The sequence below is a fragment of the Miniopterus schreibersii genome, assembly GCF_964146895.1.
Source record: "Miniopterus schreibersii genome assembly, chromosome: 18".
NCBI classification, from domain to species: Eukaryota; Metazoa; Chordata; class Mammalia; order Chiroptera; family Miniopteridae; genus Miniopterus; species Miniopterus schreibersii.
The window spans coordinates 34,475,328-34,496,900 of record NC_138121.1 but is presented as its reverse complement, the minus strand read 5'-3'; the positions used below and the strand labels follow the sequence as shown (position 1 = coordinate 34,496,900).

The window sequence follows — 21,573 nt, the reverse complement described above, 5'->3', positions numbered from 1 at the left end:
AGTTTAATAACACACCCGGGAAATATACAGTGAAATCCTGCACTGTATTGGGTGTATACAAGCTTAAAAGTTCAGCATTGTCCTATTGAATTTTTTAAAATGTAAGTTCCTCCCTAATGACTTGTAAAATGTTTTCATTCCAGTTAAACTGAGGTAAATTTAATAAAGAAGGGATCAAATAGAAGAGTTTACAGTATTCATCTTCTCATGGATTTCAGTTTGACTTTTAACTTACGTTAACGCTTTCAGTATTCACCAGCAGTAAGATGTATTAGACCTGGTGATGCAAGAGTTGTATTTTCTGTGCAAGCAGAGTATACAGGTAACATGTGGTTCATTATTCCACTGTGACCTACTTATTAGGAGTTGCTCTTTAAGTTTGTTGTAATGTTTTTAGAGCTGTAGTTAAAACTTGTTTATGGTGAGAGATTTGGCTTTTCATGTAATCAGATTGAAAAATGAAAACATTTAAAGTAGGGAAATTTTGCCACTTTAGTAAACTTCATTACAGTATGTTTAATTTTGTATCTTAGTTTCTTTTAATTGACATGAGTTTCTTTAAATATAGATGGTCAGCTGATGGAGGGTGATAAAGTTTATTGGCCTACTCAATCAGCTTTAACCACGCGTTTGAGGCGTCTCATCACTGCATATCAGCGTACTAATAAAAACAGGCAAATCCAACAAATCCAACCTACTTTCTCAGTGCCTGCCAGTGTCATGCAGCCTCTTTATGAAGAAGCCACTCTTAATCCTAAAATGGCAGCCAAGATAGAAAGACAGCAAAGGTAAGACAATAAATTGCATTAAATATGCAATATATAGTATCTAAATATAATTGTTCATTCTGAAGGCTGTTAGAGTGTGATTAATCAGTTCATGAAAAGCGTATATAGGTAGAGAAGTTGGTCAAAACAAAGTGCTTTAAATACATACACAAATATGGTAAAACTAATAAAGATTATTGCATCTTATGGTTACTAGCCATACTTCCCAGTTAATCAGTCTTTTGTCATGTTTCTGAAGAGTTTGATGTGAATAAAATAAAGGTACAGAGCAAGCTCAAGAATTAATAATGAAACTTTTCAGTTACATAAAATAAATTCCATTCTGTCTTATTTTAAATTGTGACTTCTATGAAATATTAGAATCTGTGACAGACAAGTCCATTTATGCTTTGTACACAGGAAAAACCCTCGGAACTAGTATGTCAAAGGGGAACAAATGGTAAAACTTCATATAAGAGACCCCGTTAAGAAAACGCAAACTTTTCCCATCCCAAAAGCTTTAACCTCTTCTTAAAAATGACAGAAAAGAATAGGAATGTTTAGCAATAACCTGGCCCCCTTTGATGTTCTCTGGGAGATGAAGCGCTCTGTGTGTGTGTGTGTGCGCGCGCACGTGTGTGTGCGTGTGCATGCATATGTGTGTTTTTCATTTGCAGCACGTCATTATAACCAGACTTTACTTAGTCTGGAACTTTAGATTTTAGCTATTCTAGACGTGATTTCAGATACTAACTCTGTCAGTGGATACCTCTGTAACTATTTCCCTTCTCTATCATTGCATAACAGCCTACCCCAAACATGGTGACTTGAAATAACATCAGTTTTTCATTTCTCACTTTTAAGTTAGTTAACCAGGTAGTTCTGCTTTCCATGGTATTTGCTGGAAGGTCCAAAGTGGCCTCACTCCCTTGGCTGGCATTGGGCGCTGGCTGCCAGCTGGGAGCTCAAATCTAAGAAGGAGCCTTCCTAGTGGCAAAGGCAGATTTCTTAACGGCCAGCATCAGCAGTTAAAAAGTATCACTTCTGCCACCTACTGTTGGTCAAAGAAAGTCACAGGATCAACCAAGATTTAAGGGAAAGGGAAATAGATTATACTTCTCAATGGGAAGACTGGGAAAGAATTTGTGACCATCTTTACTCCACCACATACATTTTCCCTCAGCCGGTGGTATCTGGATTAATCTCCTAGAGATACTAATTTTATCATGATACTCAGTGACTCCTTATTTAGTATAGGTATAAAGTCTAAGTTCTTGAGCTTCAGTTCAAGAGTCTCTTCAATTTAGGCCTCATTGTGCATTTCTAGTTTTATCCACTCCTGTTCTCTCAGCCAGAATGTCCTCCTCATTATTGACTTAACACCCTAGCTTATGTTGTTCCTGTCACTTGGAATAATGCCCATTTCCCTACTCTTTACTCCATACTTAGTCCATCTTTCAGAGCTCAACACATGTTCAAACCTTTACGAATTTTTTTCTCAGCCAGTTTAGCTTATGGTACTCTTTGTTTTCTGCATTCTTATAGCACTCATTTAAACAAACTACTCATTTGTCACAATAACATAAGGTATTGTAATGACATTTATTTTTTTCCTTTCTTTGTCTGCCTAAGTTGTAAGTTCTTTGAAGGTAGGCACTGCGACTTTTGTGTGTGTGACCTGTGTAGTCTTCCACCCTTTTTCCCCATTCCTACTTCTGTCACTCAGGTGCAAGGTTCGTATGGCTTGATGGGTTTCTCAGACTGATAGTTTTTACATTATCATTACATTAGTCTTCTTAATGCATCATTGTGATTTTTTTAAAAATCACCTGTTAATGTTTTTTAAAGAACTTTCTCATGTTTCTTTAATTTACACAGCAGTCCTGTAAATATTACCCTCTTAAATATCTTTATTAGCTTTTAACTATTGAATAGAAACTATTTTCAGCCAGGCATCAAGAGTGTTTCATAATCTGTCCCCAGTATGAGCCATTTTCTTGTTAATCTGGAATATTTATCATCCCCCCAAAAATGTAGATTTCTTTCTACTTTGCTTATTCGGTGCCCTCTTCCTAACATGGCCTCCCTAATCTTAGTCTGTTCCATCTTAAATGCCACTCTGTGATGCCTTACCTGATCACTCAAGTCTGAACTGATCTTCTTCTGTGCTCTCCTAAAATCCTTTGTTTCTATAACTCCTAAAACTCTAAAATACTGCCTTATACAATAAACATGTTTGAGATGTTTTATCTTTTTCCTGAAGGCAGGGTCATCGTGTCTTATATAATCTTGCATCGTGTGCATATTTTCTTACATAGTAAGTGTACAAAAAACTATAATTGTCTGAAAGAAAAGAAGCATGGTTGGTTGGGTGAGTCATCTAGCATTATAAAATGTATTTACAAGACAATAACCCTGGACTTAACCCTTTAAAGTGTTGGGCATTTGCAGTGTTTCAAATGCTTATAGTCATTATATTTAGCATTAATAAATGGTTATTTCAGTAACCAATATGGCTTTCTCTTAAATCTGATTCAAAATAGATGGACAAGAAGAGAAGAAGCTGACTTTTACAGAGTGGTGTCTACATTTGGAGTGGTATTTGATCCTGACAGAGGCCAATTTGACTGGACAAAATTTAGAGCTATGGCTAGGCTACATAAGAAAACTGACGAAAGCTTGGAGAAATATTTGTATGCATTCATGTCTATGTGTCGGAGGGTTTGCCGTCTTCCTTCCAAAGAAGGTTTGTATAAAAATAAAAATAAAAATGTTTTTTCCTTGTTTTGGTCAAAGAAACAAAATCATTAAAATTCAGAATTTTTTTTTTTAATTGTCTTTCTTTTTTTCTTTTTTTATTGAATTTTTTGGGGTGATAATAGTTAATAAAATCAGAAATTTTCGATACTAATTCAGTATGTCAGCAGTTTTTCAGAATTGTAAATAAACTATGCTTAAAGATCCCCTATTTCATATTCCTATTAAAATGAGATCTAAAGAGAATAAAGATACACATTGAGTTTTGAGAAAATAACCCATGTTTTATTAGATTTATGGTTGGGGGAGGTGGAAGATAAAGGATAGCTTTTGGTAAACAGCACTAACTTTCATTTTTAGTCCATCTTATAGGAACTGTGCTAGAGGGCTTATTTATATGGATGATTTCTCAGGGAATGAGGCCTTCATGCAAAAGACATTTTAAAGGGTTTTAGCAAGATAAAATCACCCAGTGCCTTAAAAAAAAAAAAAAAAAGGCAATCGCAGGTGCTAATACTCATCTAAGGAACTGTTCTGGGTGAATTTTCATGGCCTTTGAAGCTGTTAGCATTTCCTCTTAGTAATGCTGTTATGAGCAGCTATCTTCATTCTTTGTTGAATATATCTGCCTGGTAAGCCCATTGGCTTCCTATTCCTATTTCATAGTAAAAATGTGTCTTATAAAAGGACTTAAATACCATGTCTGTTTCCTTGTTTTGTTTCCTAACAGATTTGTTGTCAGTCCACTGAATAGAATAGCCACTCAGTTCCCCAAATACCAGATAATTCAGAGTAGATTTTCGTCTTTGTTAAGGTCTGTTGTAACCATAAATTGGTTTTCAAAGACGGATAAGGCATACTGTGTCTCTTATTATTTATGGTTGCCAAGAGGTCCTCATTTCTTTTTTTATCTTCTTAATTCCCATCAGCAATATAAAGCTATGTAAATAAGTTCATAAGTTTTGATTCCATTTTTAAAAGTAAAGGGGAAGGGTTAACTACTAAATGATGATTGAAAAAGCTTTTTCTTGTTAGAAACGTGAGCACTTTTTTCCCAAATCTTGGAAGTAGAATGGATACTCCTACTCTTGTTTGCTGTTCCATACTGATTTTTGCATAGTCCATGACTTCTTTTTAACTTTTTATTTTGAACTACTTTAGGCTTTCAGGAAAGTTATAAAGACCATTCAGGGAGCTTCCATATATCCTTGGTTTGCCAGTATCTCTGCTCACAAAGATATGACCTCATCAAAAGGAATAAGTGAGGCATGTTTAAACTGAACTATCTGAGGCAAGTAGTTCAGGCAGTATTCGCTGAGTGTCCCTGTGCTTCCCTTGAATTGTAAGTCAGCCTTTGGTGAGTTCATTGCAGTGCCGCTCCCTCAGTGCAGTTAGGGATATGTGGACTCGCGTTTGTTTATGGGGCATTATTTAACAGGTTGAATTTATATTAAAAGTGAGTTCAAGTAAGTTTTGCTCTTTGATGAAGATACAGAATAGTAAAACATGGTTCATGGGGAATTTCTTAAAATTAAATTTCTGCCCAGTACTTCCAAAAATTACTTACTTTGTGTAGATCCAATGTTATGTATGTTATGTGTGTTATATGACTTATAGTGCTTCCTGTTAAAGCTTATACATTCCGCATTTAAAACTGTTAAAAAGAAATTGTGGGAACTGTACAGTGATGCTGAATGGAGGGACATTTTAGAAGTTGCGTTATTCGTTTTAAATCTGTAATGAAGTGTTTGTAAGGTTAACGTTTTTGCTCTGTTTCAACGTAGAACTGGTGGATCCAAGTATCTTCATTCAGCCCATCACGGAAGAGCGTGCTTCCCGGACCCTGTACCGCATCGAGCTTCTGCGCAAAGTGCGGGAGCAGGCGCTGCGCCACCCGCAGTTGTTCGAGCGCCTGAAGCTGTGCCACCCGAACCCCGACCTGCCCGTGTGGTGGGAGTGTGGCCCTCACGACCGCGACCTGCTCGTCGGGGCCGCTAAGCACGGCGTGAGCCGCACGGACTACCACATCCTCCGCGACCCCGAGCTCTCCTTCATGGCGGCGCAGCGCGGCTACAGCCAGAGCAGGGCGGCGCCCGCGAGGACCTGCGCCCCCCTCCTGCCGCAGCATCCCGCGGCGCTGCCCGCCGCGCCCCTCACGCCCCTGCCCCGGCCCCTGGACGCGAAGGGCGCCGCCCTGGAGGACGCGAAGGCCAGGAGGGGCAGCCTGAAGGAGGGGCCCCGGTCTTCAGGGGAGGACTCCGTGTCCTCCGAGGAAGCCGGCGCTCTGGCGAAGGCCGCGCCCCCGAGCCCCAAGAGCGGCGTTTCGCCGCCGGCCGCGGGAGACCAGCGAGTCGGCGGGAAGGGCGAAGCCGACCGGCGCATGGTCGCGGCCAGGACGGAGCCCCTGGCGCCCAACCCCTGCTCTCACAAGCAGCGGCTCCCCAGGAGGGCGCCGGGGCGCAGCTCGGACTCGGACTCGGGCTCCCGGCGCTCGTCCTGCTGCTCCCGGTCCTCCTCGTCGTCGTCGTCCTCCTCCTCCTCCTCGTCCTGCTCCCGCTCCGGCTCCAGCTCCTCCTCCTCCTCCTGCTCCTCGGCCTCCTCGTCGTCGTCGTCCTCTTCCTCCTCCTCGTCGTCGTCCTCGTCGTCAGGAGAAAGTGACAGTGACGAAGAAGAAGGTCCAAAGCGAGGTATGCGTGCGCAGCGCCGTTGCTGTGGGAGACGAGGTTGCAGGTGAAGAGGAGTTGGCGTCCGTGACTGGCGCGCTCGGGTGGTCGGCCGCCGGCCGGGCCCTCCCGGGACGCACGCCCCCCCTCCCGGGACGCACGGCCCCCCCGGGACGCGCCCAGGGAGGAGGCTGCTGCGGCCCCGCCCACGGCCAACGCGCCTGGTGAGCAGCGGCGCAGAGCTGAGGGCTTTCATACAGCAACTCTCTGCGACTGCCTGAGGTTTATTTAGTGCTACAGGGTTACTGGAACAAGTGGGTCGTGATCAAAGGAAGATAATGTTCCTAACAGCCGTCAGGATTCTCACACCAGGGAGCGTGTCCCAGCCCCTGCTGACGCCCGCCTGCTCGGGAGGCGCAGGGCGGGAACCCCGGCTTGTCACGGGTGGGCGGCGTCCTCTTGGGGCGGCACAGGGCACAGTCGAGCTCTCGAGCCTCCGGACCGCACAGGAGCGGGATCCCCCACACGCCTCCATCAGCACGAATTCCAGGGCTGCCCCATGGGACATGCCCACTTCATAGAGTCCTTTACTTGAGTCAGGGTACTCCCATCAGGTATTTAGGATTCTCTGAGTCCAGAGGCAGCCTATGGTTCTGAAGTTCACCTGTTACAGGGAAACAGAGCTAGAGAGTTAACTGGGGGTCACATTTTTATGCATAAGAGGATCTTCTGTTAACCCTTTGTCCTCAAACTCCTTAATGCCATTTATTTTGCTTTTTTGCTAATTTTTTAAAATAATGAGTATTCTAGGGGAATTTTTAAAAAAAAAAATCATATTTCTAACTTTCATTTTCAAATACATCTGAATAGTTAGATGAGATTTGAGGTATATTTAAAAATGTTTATGCAGTCTGTTTTGAACAGTTATTATTGTTCTTAGCAGGAGGTAACCCTCACATAAAAGCCTACGATGAAGAAAGTGTTGCATCATTGAGCACTACCCAGGATGAGACCCAGGACAGCTTCCAGATGAACAATGGGACACCAGAGTCTGCTTACATCTTACACGGTGGATATATGCTGGCAGCTTCCTATTGGCCAAAGGTAAGTGAATATTTTCTTGTGTAAATAGGTCTTTTTTTGAGTATTTTTCTAAATTGCTTCATTATATAGAAAAACAAGTCGCTGTAAAAGGTAGGATAACATTTTGGTGCCAGCATTAAAAATATCAACTATTACTATCAAATCAGATCAACTTAAATGTATATGTTTCTCAATATAACCTTAGAATGGTTAGAGTAAAGGATATTGAATGCATATGTTCATAATGAAATTAATATTCAAGTGCTTCTTTATGAAATACATGTTTTCAACTGAGTCTCCTTGGAGAAATTAATCATAGCAAGTTGTGATGCATGGGGGGGGTGTCATTTAAGGATATGTATATTCAGTGGTAAGAGTTCAGACTGAATTAATACAATTTTTCCAGTATATGACTAGACTAGTACAAGACTACTTACCTTTAGGAGTGAATTTGGGAAATGGGGGAATAGAGAACTCTCTCTTCTTTTATGTACTTCTGTGTTGTTTGAATTTTTTATAAGGAACCTGTATTACTTTTGTTATTATAAAAACAAAAGTATAGAAACGTATCTTTGTAATATAATATTTTTTAACTTCACCAATGGGAACTTATACTTGAATAACTTTTTATAAAATCATAATATGTGTGTGAGAGTATCTATGCAAACCAAATACACATGTTTTGTTAGGGTTAGATCCATCAAGGCTAAGAGCCATTTGACCTCCAAAGGTCTGGCCTGATTATAAAAATTATACTTTGATGTGGTATGCTTTTCCAGGATCGTGTGATGATCAACCGGTTGGACAGTATTTGCCAAACAGTTCTTAAAGGGAAGTGGCCTTCAGCTAGAAGAAGTTATGATGCCAACACGGTGGCTTCTTTCTATACCACAAAGCTGCTGGACAGCCCTGGCGCAGCCACAGAGCTTAGCGAGCCCAGTGTGCCCACTCCTCCAGGTGCCAGTGTGAAAGAAGAACATGATCAGTCAGCACAGATGTCAAAGGTGAAGAAGCATGTACGAGAAAAGGAGTTTACAGTGAAAATCAAAGACGTATGTTTATTTTTATTGCCCTAGGGCCTGATTGCAATTGTGGTGTGCAGCATGCTTTTCCTGCAAATGGCTGCCTGCTCTTACTCTTACTTCCTTCACATACTTGTTTTCTGGTATTTGGATTATATTCCTTTTGATATTCAGGTTATTAAACTTGAATATTCTACTAGAGGGATCATGATTAAATATGTTTCTCTACCTATAATTCTGAAAATAGTCCTTCTGCTGATCAAGATGCTTTCTTAAACTGACAATTCCTAATGTTTTGGTTCTTCTATATAATCTTTCAATGGTATGTCAGTGCACTTTCTGTTTTAAACATTTAGCATGCCCTGTTTTCAGTAACCTTTCACTTTTCCATATGATTTTTGAAGCAAAACTTATTACTCAGTGTCTTTAACAAGGGTAATAATATTCTCTAAAATGTCATTTGAATAATGTACATAGAGATGTATATCCAAAGCTGAAAGTATTACAATGTGCTGGTCAGGTGAAAAACTTTGTTTTGCTCATAAAAGTGTATATAGTACCTGGATTTTTTTCCCACTTAAGATAGACATTGATTTAATGATTTTTTCAATTGATTTATGAGCAATAGAGAAAACATTTCTGGGTTATTACTTCACTTTTTTCTAAGTAAAATAGTTCTCTTAATACCCTGCAATGAGATTTTTAAAATAGTTTCTTAATAATGGTGATTGTTTCCCAGGAAGGTGGTTTGAAGCTGACATTTCAAAAGCAAGGATTTGCTCAAAAAAGACCATCCGACAATGAAGACTGTTCTCTGGGGCAGCAGCAGCACCCCCCTCGGCTTCGGGAGCTCCAGGGTGCATCCGAGACCAGCCTCACCAGTGTTCCAAAGTCTACTCCAGCGTCAGGTGAATATGCTGGTGTAATAGCTGCCTTGGCGTGAAGTATTTCCTATCATTTCCATAGCCTCTTTTATCTACTCTTGTAACAAAAATTCATTGATCCTTTGATGTTCAAGCCTCTCTTAAGTCTATAATCAATATAATCTTCAATATTAGTAAATATCGGAACCTTTAATGTGACATTTTCAAGTGTAGTTTTGGGAGCTTATATATTTGGGTGAAAATATAATTTTATCAAGATGCTTTATTCAGGTAAAAGTTCAAATAGCATTTTAATATGAAAACAAATTTATGAATTTAAAGAAAAACACCTAAATCGCAAATTAATGGTGATTGGTAGAAGAAGTTAAAGTGAGAAATTTCAGAAAGAATTTAGAGACAGTATAGTTCAGGTAGCCACAAGGTACAGGAATAATTTATGACTAACCCCTGAAAGACAATCTTTCATCCTCATGGATTACTTGCAGAAACAGGGTTGTTACTGGAGAGATACTTGTGTAAGATCAGAGGCTGCTTAGGAAAGTTGAATCTAGATTATGGGCAATATCAGAAACTGAGCTGGGGCTGGATTGGGGTTACTGGTCATGCAGGAATGGGGATTGATGTAAGACATCTCATTCATATATGAATAGGGAGCCATGAGAAGTTCTTATAAAACAGAATAATATTTTTAAAAATGGCACTATATAGAAAGAATTTTCAAATCATAATAATTCATTAATCTGATTATAATAAAATTTTCTGTGCGGACGTACTGAAAGCTTTTATGTGCAAAAATGATTTTAATCATTGCAATTAGTTATTCCTTACCCTATGAATTTAGACAATTTTTTGAACCAGAGATTTGGAAGGTAAGTGACTTCTATAAGGTTACACAGCCAGCCAAAGAGTATTCTTTTTTCAGGGATACACTGGACTTGCTCAAAAAATTATCCTTGGATGACTGAAAATGAGTTTCGCACTGCCGCTGTGAACCATTCTAAACAAAAATCTCATCCTTAGTAATATTTTCTTTTAATAAGAGGACTCTAGATTGTATAGTACTCTTTAAGGAAAGGAACTGTGTCTTACTCAACTTTGAACTATCGTAGTACCTTGTATGTAGCTATTTGATAAATATTTAGTTATTGGGTCCGGCCGGCGTAGCTCAGTGGTTGAGCGTCAACTTATGAGCCAGGAGTTCACGGTTCAATTCCTGGTCTGGGCACATGCCCGGGTTGCAGGCTCAATCCCCAGTAGGCGACGTGCAGGAGGCAGCCAATCAATGACTCTCACCATTGATGTTTCTGTTTCTCTCTCCCTCTCCCCTCCTCTCTCTGAAATCAATAAAAACATTTTAAAAAAATTTAGTTATTGGGATGATTAAATGCATGGAACTGTTTCATTTATATGTCTTTCAGACTTTTTTTATTTTTTCAAGTGCCTACTGAAATGAGGAATGAGAAAGGTCTGTTTAATTTGGTATCTAAAGAAATTTGATGATTTTAAAGAAAATTTCTTAAGTAGGCTAGGGCAGAATGGACTATGGGAAATTGAGGGATGAGTTCATTGTGATAAAGAGGAGAACAATAGAGATGAACCTTTTAAACATTTTAAAAGTTATAAAAAGGCCGGAAGAAGTTCACTTTTTGTTCGTTTGAATTAGGCTATGTTTTTAAGTTGAGAAGAATCTAATGCAGAACAAGATATTTTGGCACAAAAAAGCGAAGAAAAATTATTAAACAAGCTTCTAGAAAAGGTCGAAATAAATGGGTTCAAAGAAAAGGGAACGATTTTTGTTGTACATGAGAGAGGCGTGCTTCTCCCTCTAAAAGGGGAAGGACAAGAAGATATATGAGTATCTGAGGGGAAATTGAGTAAATAAATCAAAAGTTGAAAGAGGCCTAAATTATAATACTCCAAGTTTTTAAATGACAAATCAGTGGTGTTTTGGTCTTAATTGCTTGATTTAGGACATATAAACTAGAATTAACACTTCCATATATTTTGAAAAGTGATTGCTTTTAATATGTTCAAGAACGAGATTTATTTATTTATTTTTTTTCATTTTAAATTTGGTTAGGTACTTCCATTCCATCTGCCCTTGGTGCCAATGGCGTTCTGTTAGACAACCAGCCTCCGGTCAGACCAAGGCGAGGAAGGAGGAAGAATGTAGAAGGTGCTGATACCCTCTTTTTTAACAGAAGTAAACCACCTGATCATGTAAGTAAAACAGCACTTAGGACTACGGATCCTTGAGTGCAAATCCAGCCAGTTCAAATGTGTATGTTACTGTTTTGTGAATGTTTTGTAGAATAATAATTAGGAAACTAGAAGTATACTTCATAGTTTTAGATTGTATCTCAGTAGAATTAAACACTGTCCAAGATTCATGAAAATCTTGAATTTGAAAGATTTTGCAGACTTTTAAACAACAACTTTTGTTGTTGTTCTTCAAAAAGAATTCCTATCATTAGAATGAAATTAGAATGATAAAGTGTGGAAATAAAATTTGCATTTGGTTTTTTTCTCGAGGTTACTTTGGGCTTAACCACCACACAGATTACTCCAGGGATAAACCCAGCACTGTCCTATCCTCAACCTCAAGGAGTTCCTGACACAGAAAGTCCAGTCCCAGTTATTCACCTGAAAGATGGAACAAGACTTGCAGGCGATGATGCGCCGAAGAGAAAGGATTTGGAAAAATGGCTTAAGGAGCACCCAGGTTATGTGGAAGATTTAGGAGCTTCTATCCCTGTAGGTGATCCTTTACAAATCTTGGTATATGTTATTTCTATGATTTATCAAACCTCTAATGATGAAGTTTAAATTCTCACCCACTTATATTAAATATATATTCTGCCCACGACTTAGGAAAATTAGCAGAAAAAAATAATTACGACCTTCCCCATGATACAGTACAGTGTCATTTTTCCATCCTGCATTCAATAAGTGTTTAACAAGAAAAATCACCTTTGATAATACAGAGTATTATGTTAGACCTAGTGCAGGCTGAAGAGATATAAAACTTCCAATCCTTTCCATCAAAGAGCTTATTTTAAAATAATAATGGTCATATTAACATTTATTGAGACTTAGCTATGTGCCTTATACGTATATGTCATTATACGTAGCACTTAACTTGCATTATCTCAGTTGACACAACAACTTTATCAGAATGGCATTGTTATAACTATTTCATAGATAAAGAAGTGTTGAGTAAATCGTCTAAGACCACATAGCTAATGTCTTCAATTCCGTATCTAAAGTACTAGTCTTAAGCTCTTCTTCAAATTATAAGAGTACAGCTCTGTGTCTCTCCAGGTGCACAGGTGGTTACATTTAGTCACACTAATCACAGGTGCATAAGTGGTTACATTTAGTCACGCTAATCACAGATGAGATCGTTACGTTCCATTTCCCTTTTCCTTGTCCTCTGAAATACTATCTCCTGAGCAGATGGCTTTTGTCACTCATAGAAATCTATTAATCTGTTTTGCAACACTTTACTATCAGATACTGATGTACCAAATTTTGTGTCCATCTCCCTTGACATTCCTCTGTACTTTATAAGGTGAAAGAGTAAAGCATATCCTCTACACAGCGACCTTAGCAGGCCTATTCCATCTGCCTCTGTTACGGATATTAAATGGATAACCTAATGAGGCTGTCTACTACCTGTGAGCTTACCTGCGGTGTCCTGTTCACCTTTGTATCCCAAGCACTTAGTACATAATTCCTGATACATAAAATAGTATCTGGCTCCCTGTAAATATTTATTGAGTCAATGATTAAAAAATGAAAATTTTCTGAAGTCTTAAAAAGTACTATATAAATACAGAGTGATTATTTTATTAATAGCAAAAAAATACCTTTTTCTTCTTTAAATATATCTTTATTGATTTCAGAGAGAGGAAGGGAGAGGGAGATAGAAATGTGAATGATGAGAGAGTCACTGATTGTCTGCCTCCTGCACGGTGCCTGACTGGGGATCGAGCCTGCAACCCGGGCATGTGCCCTGACTGAATCAAACTGAGATCTCCTGGATCCTAGGTCAATGCCCAATCGCTGAGCCACGCCCAGCTGGGACCTTTTTTTTTTTCTTTATGAGAAAGAAATACAAAAGCTCCACTGCCTAGAATGGGACTGTATCTGTAATATATATGTTAATATATTTGTGCCTGTGATACACATTTAGTTCAGTATTTACATTGCTGTTGCTGTCACCATGAAATGAGACCGTTGGTCTTAATTTTTGAATTCCTGTCGTATCCCTAGTTTTCTCAAAGGATACACATTCTTGAACTTAATTCCTTTTTATTTAAAAAAAATTATAAAGGCCAAATAAACTTCTTATAGTTCTGAGGGGAGGGGCAATCATAAAGTGAACATTGCAGTTCAAAAAATGATGAGAATTACTAGTTTAATGCTGTACTTTCTTCACAGATTACAAAGTAAAATTCATTTATTCAGTCAGTAAATTTTTTGAATAATTATTGTGTGCTAGTTGCTATTTTAAAGGATTCTCATACCTTTCTCTTATCGCTGCAAAGGAATCTTTATTAATTGTTTAAACTTATATCTGTTTATTATTTTTCACTGCAAATAAACATTGTATCATAATGTTTTTGTAACTTTGCTAAGATTTTAATGACATTTTTAAAAGCAGCATTTATTACAGTAAAGAAATGAAATAATTACTTTAATTTCCCTCAGATACTTTACATTAATGATTTGTTAGATCACATGTGCTATTGTGATATATCTATAAATAATTATAACATGGTACATATACTGTAACAGGTATGTATAGAATGCCATGGAAGCAGATAAAAGAATAATTACTCTGCAGTCAGAGTAAAATGTCTGGGGAAGAATAGAAGGAAAATAAAGTTGACATATGACTGATGGATCATAAATGAATTAGTGGATATTTGACCAGGTTTATACATATAAAACCATTATGAAGAGAGTTAAACATGGATAGGAGTGTAAGGCATATTCATAAAACAGTGACTGGCCTGGTATTCCACATTTTGTGAGGGAATTTGTGGGGTAATAGTAACTGGATGGAAAAGATTGAATTAGATCCCAACCGGCGTGGGACCGGTGTACCTTGCTAAAGAGTTTGAGCATTAGTCTCTTGGAGTGTTCTGACTGGCTGGAAGTGTTGCTTTGTTCTCAGTTACAGAGCTAAGCAGCATGGTTTGATGGAAAGAGTTTTTATTTCCACATATTGTCACTTGCAAGCTGCATGACATTGAGGGAGGAGAACTCTCTGAGCCTGGAGTATCATTTGTAAACTATGAATAATATCTTTGAGTATTGTATTACATGAGAAGAGATAAGAAAGTCTGAAATGAAGAGAAATTCAAGCTACTAGTCCAACAACCACATGTATAAATTGAGTCAGAGCCCAGAGAAATCTGATGTTTCAGGTAAAATTTATCAGAAGTAAAGAACTCTATAATTTAGAGGAAGCTGCCCCATCATTCTAGGTAACTTCTTTAAGTAGCGCTCTAGGAATACAGTGGTCTTTGAGGGCATTTAAAGAAGGAACTAGAAATTTCCTCATGTCAGGAGCCTGCTTTCATCCAGAATTATCTTTGTCATTATTACCAAATTAAATTAATCAGCTCATTTATACTGTTTGCACAAGTGAAGATTTTAAGGCTCTTTCTGTATCTCTGTTTTAGAGAATGCAGCTCCATGAAGGGAGGCCCAAACAAAAAAGGCATCGTTGCAGAAACCCCAATAAACTAGACATTAATAGTCTCACTGGGGAAGAACGTGTTCAGCTAATTAACAGAAGAAATGCCAGAAAGGTATTTATACATTTGTTGTTCTTTATATGGATTCAGTATTTAAGAGAGCGCTAAGTCACTATTCATTATGCTATATTTTCTAACAGGCCTAGAAATGAGCTAAACCTAGCAGATTTGTGGGAAAAGGCATGGGATGTAATTTTACCAAGTCTAATTTTCATACCTTTGATTACCTGTTGGGTGCATTAAGCAAGGCCTTTTTCATAGCTGTGTCTGAGCACTGGCACTGCGCAGGAGCACTCCATCTAAAGCGGGGTCCTCCACAGCGGGCAGTTGTGCCCTCCATGGCATTCAGTAATGTCGGGAACGGTTTGGTAGCCGAAACTAGAGGAAGGATGTAGGTGTGGGGCAGTGGGGAGGGGGCCAAGGGAAGGAGGCTATTGTCCTTTAGTTGGTAGAGGCCAAGGATGCTGATAAGCTTCATACAGTACAGAGGACAGCCCTCCACACCATGATTCCAAAATGTCTGTAGTGCAGAGGTTGAGAAACCCTGATGAAATGGGACAACACTCGTCCTAGCCATGATAGATTTATATCTTTATCACTGTAAGTAGTGAGATGTAGTGAGAACCGAAATAAATTATATACTGATAGATTTATATCTTCATCACTGTAAGTAGTGAGATGTAGTGAGAACCGAAATAAATTATATACTGGAAATCCTTAACACAATGCTTGGCATATAATAGTAAGAATATTAGTTAATATAGTTATTATGTGTCAGGGACCCTATGCTAAAGCACTTGAATTGTATCATTTTATCTTCATAAAACCCTCTGAGAGAAGTGTTGTTATCCCTTTTATAGATATGAAAACTGAGGCTCAGAGAAATTGATTGGCTTAAATTCACTCTTAACTAGACTATACTGCTTATCCAACATAGTGAGTGCACAATAAATGGTAGTTAATTATTTTACTGTTCTAGTTACTCTACTTAAAACATTAAAAATTTACATTTCCAGATTTATACGGGGGAGGGGCAGGGTAAAAGTAGGTTTACAGTTGTGAGTGTGCAAAACAGTTTATTCTTGTATTATTACTATTTTCCATACAAACAGCTGTAAACCTACTTTTGCCAGCCCCTGAATAGTATTTTAATAGTCCTTATGAGCTGTGGTAGTCCTTTTTATTATAATGAAGATTATCAAAGGTTCAAATAATACATGGTTTAAAGAAATAAACTCTGTATAAACTCCGAATAAAAGCACGACATGTCTCCATATTTAATAGTGTTTTACGTGTCTAACGATCTTTTTGTTTACAGGTTGGAGGTGCATTTGCCCCTCCTTTGAAAGATTTATGTAGATTCCTGAAAGAAAATTCAGAATATGGAGTTGCTCCTGAATGGGGAGATGTTGTCAAGCAATCTGTGAGTATTTCATAAACACTAACGCAGACATCATTTTATTTATTTTTATTTTTTTAATTTTAATGTTTTTAATATGTCTTTATTGATTTCAGAGAGAGGAAAGGAGAGGGAGAGAGAGAAACATCAATAATGAGAGAGTCATTGATCGGCTGCCTCCTGCGTGCCCCCTATGAGGGACTAAGCCCTGGACCCAGGCATGTGCCCTCACCGGGAATTGAACTGAGATCTAGATCATAGGTAGATGCTCAACCACTGAGCCATATCAGCTAAGCACTCAGACATCGTTTTAAAAATTAGATGCTATTTAATTATATCTCAGATTGAATTTTTCTTGGAACATGTACCAGTGCTTTTTAGTTAGCAATTTTTATTTTGCTGAACATGTTAACACATTTCTAAGATGCTTGTTGAGTTAGAATGCAGAATCAATAAATACTGGTCTGTTTTTTTGTTTTTAAATATATCTTTATTGATTTCAGAGAGGAAGGGAGAGGGAGAGATAGAAACATCAATGACGAGAAGTCATTGATTGGCTGCCTCCTGCACACCCCCCACTGGCATGTGCCCTGACCGGGAATCAAACCTCGATCTCCTGTATTCTAGTCTGACACTCAACCACTCAACCACTGAGCCACGCCCAACTGGGCTCACCTGTTTCTGTTTAGCCTTTAAATGTTGCTACTAGAAAACTTAAAATTACTTCTGTGACTTAATTATCTTTCTATTGGACAATGCTGGTCAAGAGCTACTATACTCCTAAAACTCCTAGGATCTTTGCACCTGAGAAAATCATGGGAGAATGGCAGGAGAACGATGAGAGAGGAGGACAGACTGTTCTCCAGTGTCCCAGATTTGAGGCTTCCCAGTCTGCAGGTGCTGCTGGAGTTCTGAGCCGAGTGACTTTCCCCTGTTGAGTATCTTTTTCAGGTTGGCTGTGTCTCTTATTCCCAAAGTGACAGTCAAAAGATTCATAGGAAGCGTCTCATTTTAACCTTAATCTCTTCCTTCCTCCCTCTGTCCTTTCCTTACTGTTCGTCCAGATTAGAAGAGGGGCACTTCTTTAGTCTTCCAGAACATGTAAGGGTGTAGGAATAACCCTCATGAAGAAATGCCTTTGCACTTCGCATTTTCTAGAACTGTTCTACAAATGAATGCCTTCCAATAGGGAGGAAAACTAGAAGCCTCTTTCTGCTCTCTTATGATAAAATGAGAGGTGGAAGAGCTGTTTTAAGCCATTACATAAAATAATATGAAATTAGGGTATCTCTTGCATAGTTGATTATATCATATAGACTAAGTTTATCAATAATTACCTACTTTTAATAGGTTACTTGTATCACAAGATAATAGCTACTGATTTTAATATAACTATTATTAATGATTTTTTCCCCAGGGATTTCTTCCAGAAAGTATGTATGAACGTATTCTCACTGGTCCTGTTGTGAGAGAGGAAGTAAGCAGGCGAGGGAGACGGCCTAAAAGTGGAATCGCGAAGGCCACAGCAGCAGCATCGGCTGCCACTGCCGCCAGTGTTGCAGGCAATCCTTTGTTAGCCAATGGATTACTTCCAGGTATGGATCTCACAACTCTTCAGGCCTTACAACAAAACCTACAAAACTTGCAGTCACTGCAAGTAACCGCAGGGCTGATGGGAATGCCTGCCGGCCTTTCTTCTGGAGGAGAAGCTAAAAACGTGGCCGCCATGTTCCCCATGCTGCTGTCAGGAATGACTGGATTACCAAATCTGTTGGGCATGGGAGGACTCCTGACAAAGCCTACAGAATCTGGAACAGAAGAAAAAAAGGGAAATGACTGTAAGGAGCTAGAAGGAAAAAAAGAAAGGACAGAGAGCCAAAATTCAGAGAATGGTGGAGAAAACTCTGTGTCAAGTTCTCCTTCAACATCCTCTACTGCTGCATTAAATTCAGCTGCAGCTGCCAACTCGTTAGCTCTTAACCCACTGTTACTATCTAATATACTTTATCCAGGGATGCTTCTCACTCCAGGCCTTAATCTTCATATTCCAGCTCTGTCCCAGTCCAATACTTTTGATGTACAGAAAAACAAAAGCAGTGACTTAGGCTCATCTAAGTCTGTGGAAGTAAAGGAAGAAGATTCCAGAGTTAGTGATCAGGAAGACAAAGGGGGAACTGCACCAAGTCCTCTCAATGAAAACAGCACAGATGAGGGTTCAGAGAAAGCCGATGCTTCCTCTGGATCTGACAGTACCTCATCGACATCCGAGGATTCAGATTCTAGTAATGAAGACTGATCCCCAGACTATGCTTAAATTATGAACTGGTTTTGGATTCTTTTCTTTAATTATTAATTGTAAATACCCCAGTGTGGAGTGCATCCATAACTTACTGACCGAACATTTCAGTTATTTGTTTAGAAGTGCAAACTGCTTTCAGAGACATTTTGCATGTAATATTTCTTAAGATTCATAAGTTTCTGAACTCGTATGTACTATCAAATACATAAAGGTGTAAAATTACAACAAAAGGCATTATAATTTTGTTGGGGTTAATTTTATGAAAATTATGCTCAATAAGAGTTGTATATTTAATATATTTGCAGTGAACACAGAATACTTTATGCATATTACTGATTTAATTTGAATATAGTTTTACAGCCTCCTTGACACATATAATTTACAGATCAAAACTCAGCAATAATTTGGGCAGCTAATGAATGTCATGAAAGCTGTAGAATCTACATCACCATTCATTGCTTTAATTACATGAAAATGCTCTAGTGTTTTGATGCACTGCTGATGTTTCCAATTCAGGTACAAGTGTGTTTGAAAGAAGAAATAAGTTTCCCAATCAGCCAATTTAACTGGCTACCTGTTACCTCAGCTGAGTTAGTTTAGGAAGTTTACATTCGTTTCTAATTCTATACTTGTTTTCAGGGGTTTTTTAAACACATCCTCTATATCATGTTAATCTGGCAAGAAATATGACTTGCTTTTTGCTGAACTTAACTCTGATATTTGTCAAGTTGAGTGATAAAATAATCCTGTGTTATGTGACTTTGGCACACTCTAGACATACTTAGTTTTAACTTTTCAAAGTCTGGCCTCCTATTAGAAATAATTATGTCTCAGATGAGTAATGTCTGCTTTCCAGGGTTCAGAAAAGGCAAACTCATGAAATGCCACTGAAAAGAACTTTCAGCACAGCATACTTCATGTAGAAAGTTTGTTTGTTTGCTTTATTTGTGTAGATTTCTTTTTGTGTTTTACATTATGGTAATATTTCCTAATGAACAGATAACAGTGGTAAAGTAATATGCAAACAGTCTAAATTTGTCTTGAATTTCTTCTAGATGTAAGCAGACTAAATGTTGCCCAGAATCAGTGTTGGGTGTTCAGTTTATATTAAATATACTGAGTTGCCCATTTTAAAAATGCACTTTGAATAATCTCAAAAAATATATACGAGTTATACCTGTAAACCGCAGAATGAAGCCCAAGGCTTCTGATCAATTTCTTACAGCCCTTTATTTACCATATAAAATTTTGTCTGATATTTGATTTGTGATACAATTTCTCCTTCTAAAGCTGCTATTATTCTGACAAGGCAGACGTCCAGGTTCATCTGCATATACATATAAAACAAAGAACTGAATTGGATGTAAAATACCATTTATATCCTAAGGAGAGATAAATGTTAGCATCTCTAGTACTTGAATAAGTTGTGATAAAATTTGCAAGGGGATAAATTTAGGGGAAAACAAGTACTCCACGTCTCTTCCACAGAAAAAAATAACAGTATGTCTTGATGATAGAACTCTGTTGTTTTGTCATGAATTAAGCAATTACATTGGATTTTACAAAACATTTACCAGTCAGTTATGTTTCTGTATGTAAAATAATGAACCCCTTATTAGAGAGACAGTGTTATATGTATTTACAAAAGTTATGTAAGTTCCATTGGGATGGTATTGATTTTTGTATTTTTCCAAAATACTACTTTGAATTGCTAGTTCTTTATGCAATGTCTTAGCAATAGCCAGTATAATGCCCATCCAGGAGAAGTGGGTAGGAATTTTTCTTGATGAAAATGATATATTACATATTTAGTCTCTTCCCTTTGCAGTATTGCACTTTTGTTTAACCATAATACACCTATGAGATAGCCAAAGTTTTTCAAACACAGTAAACTTAGGTTGCCGGTGGAGTATTCCAGCACCATTCATATGTCCCTTCCTTCACTCTACTTCTACCCACATGATCTTTATTCCTTTCTTTCCCCAATTTAAAAAAAAAAAAAAGGAAAAAACCCTAGATCTTGTCACTAAATTCTAATTTATATCAAATTTATGAGATAAAGTATTTTCCTAATTAATGCTCAAATGAATTTGGTTAACATCTTAGTGATTCCCTTTCTATGTAATAAGGCAATTGCAGTTTTAAAAATATTAAGGCTGATATTAACTTTAAACATCCTCTTGGGTTTCAAGATACTTCTATTTATTATTGATTGTGGGAAAGTTATCCAGCTATCAGGTTAAAAAAAAACAACAACAATGTGCAAATATGGTTGTATAAAGTTAAGGGTTATAAGGCAAAAAAAATCAGTAGAATTACATAATACTAAAGTTGCAGTTGAAAGGATATCCAAGTATGTGTTGGTAGTTACTAAAAGAATTATAGCTGTTATTGCCTTGTATTTATAGTCCTTGTTTCAGGTTTCATGATACAAGTCTTAGTCCAATTTTTCTTTTGGACATTTGCAATATTTACCAGTTGTGTTTTGTGTAGTCGGAATTTGCTTTCTGTAGTTGAGCAAACGTCTTAAAAAGTCATTTGTAATTTATTAAATTACTTTCTATGATGTTCTATAGAGCAAATGGAAGTTTAATTATTTTTTATTAAACATATTCTTTGACTACCCATGATGTCAGCCTCTGTACATGATAATACTTTTTATGATTGAATTTTATATAGCTAATTTATCTTCAAAGTTATGAAAGTAACCATAGTCCTAAATCTTTAAAAGAAAAGAATACTTGGGGAAATTTTTTAAAAGACAGAATTTGGCAATAATTATATGCACAATATTATTATTTCCTTAAGTTTTCTTCCCCTGGACCTTTAAAAATAATCCAGAAGGATTCAGATGTACCTAACTTTTTAAAGGGGTTCATTTGGAAATCAGTAATTATTTTTTACATGGTCTTATGACTCTCAATTCATTGC

The 21,573-nt window shown here is 37.8% G+C and overlaps 1 protein-coding gene across 17 annotated transcripts in view; it reads left to right on the top strand.

Moving 5' to 3' along the window:
• CHD9 (chromodomain helicase DNA binding protein 9) overlaps positions 1-21,573 on the top strand; it is a 165,929-nt gene that overhangs the window by 142,712 nt on the left and 1,644 nt on the right. For 10 of the 17 annotated variants that reach the window (XM_081118954.1, XM_081118958.1, XM_081118953.1 and 7 more), the window contains 11 exons: positions 569-788; positions 3,311-3,513; positions 5,309-6,211; positions 7,128-7,291; positions 8,050-8,322; positions 9,032-9,200; positions 11,257-11,396; positions 11,709-11,930; positions 14,870-14,998; positions 16,263-16,367; positions 17,761-21,272. In XM_081118954.1, the coding sequence (XP_080975080.1) occupies positions 569-788; positions 3,311-3,513; positions 5,309-6,211; positions 7,128-7,291; positions 8,050-8,322; positions 9,032-9,200; positions 11,257-11,396; positions 11,709-11,930; positions 14,870-14,998; positions 16,263-16,367; positions 17,761-18,639 (3,407 nt within the window). In that variant the 3' untranslated portion in view covers positions 18,640-21,272. Of the gene's footprint in view, positions 1-568; positions 789-3,310; positions 3,514-5,308; positions 6,212-7,127; positions 7,292-8,049; positions 8,323-9,031; positions 9,201-11,256; positions 11,397-11,708; positions 11,931-14,869; positions 14,999-16,262; positions 16,368-17,760; positions 21,273-21,573 lie in introns of those variants that run through there. The other 7 variants (XM_081118956.1, XM_081118947.1, XM_081118960.1 and 4 more) reach the window with 6 other exon arrangements.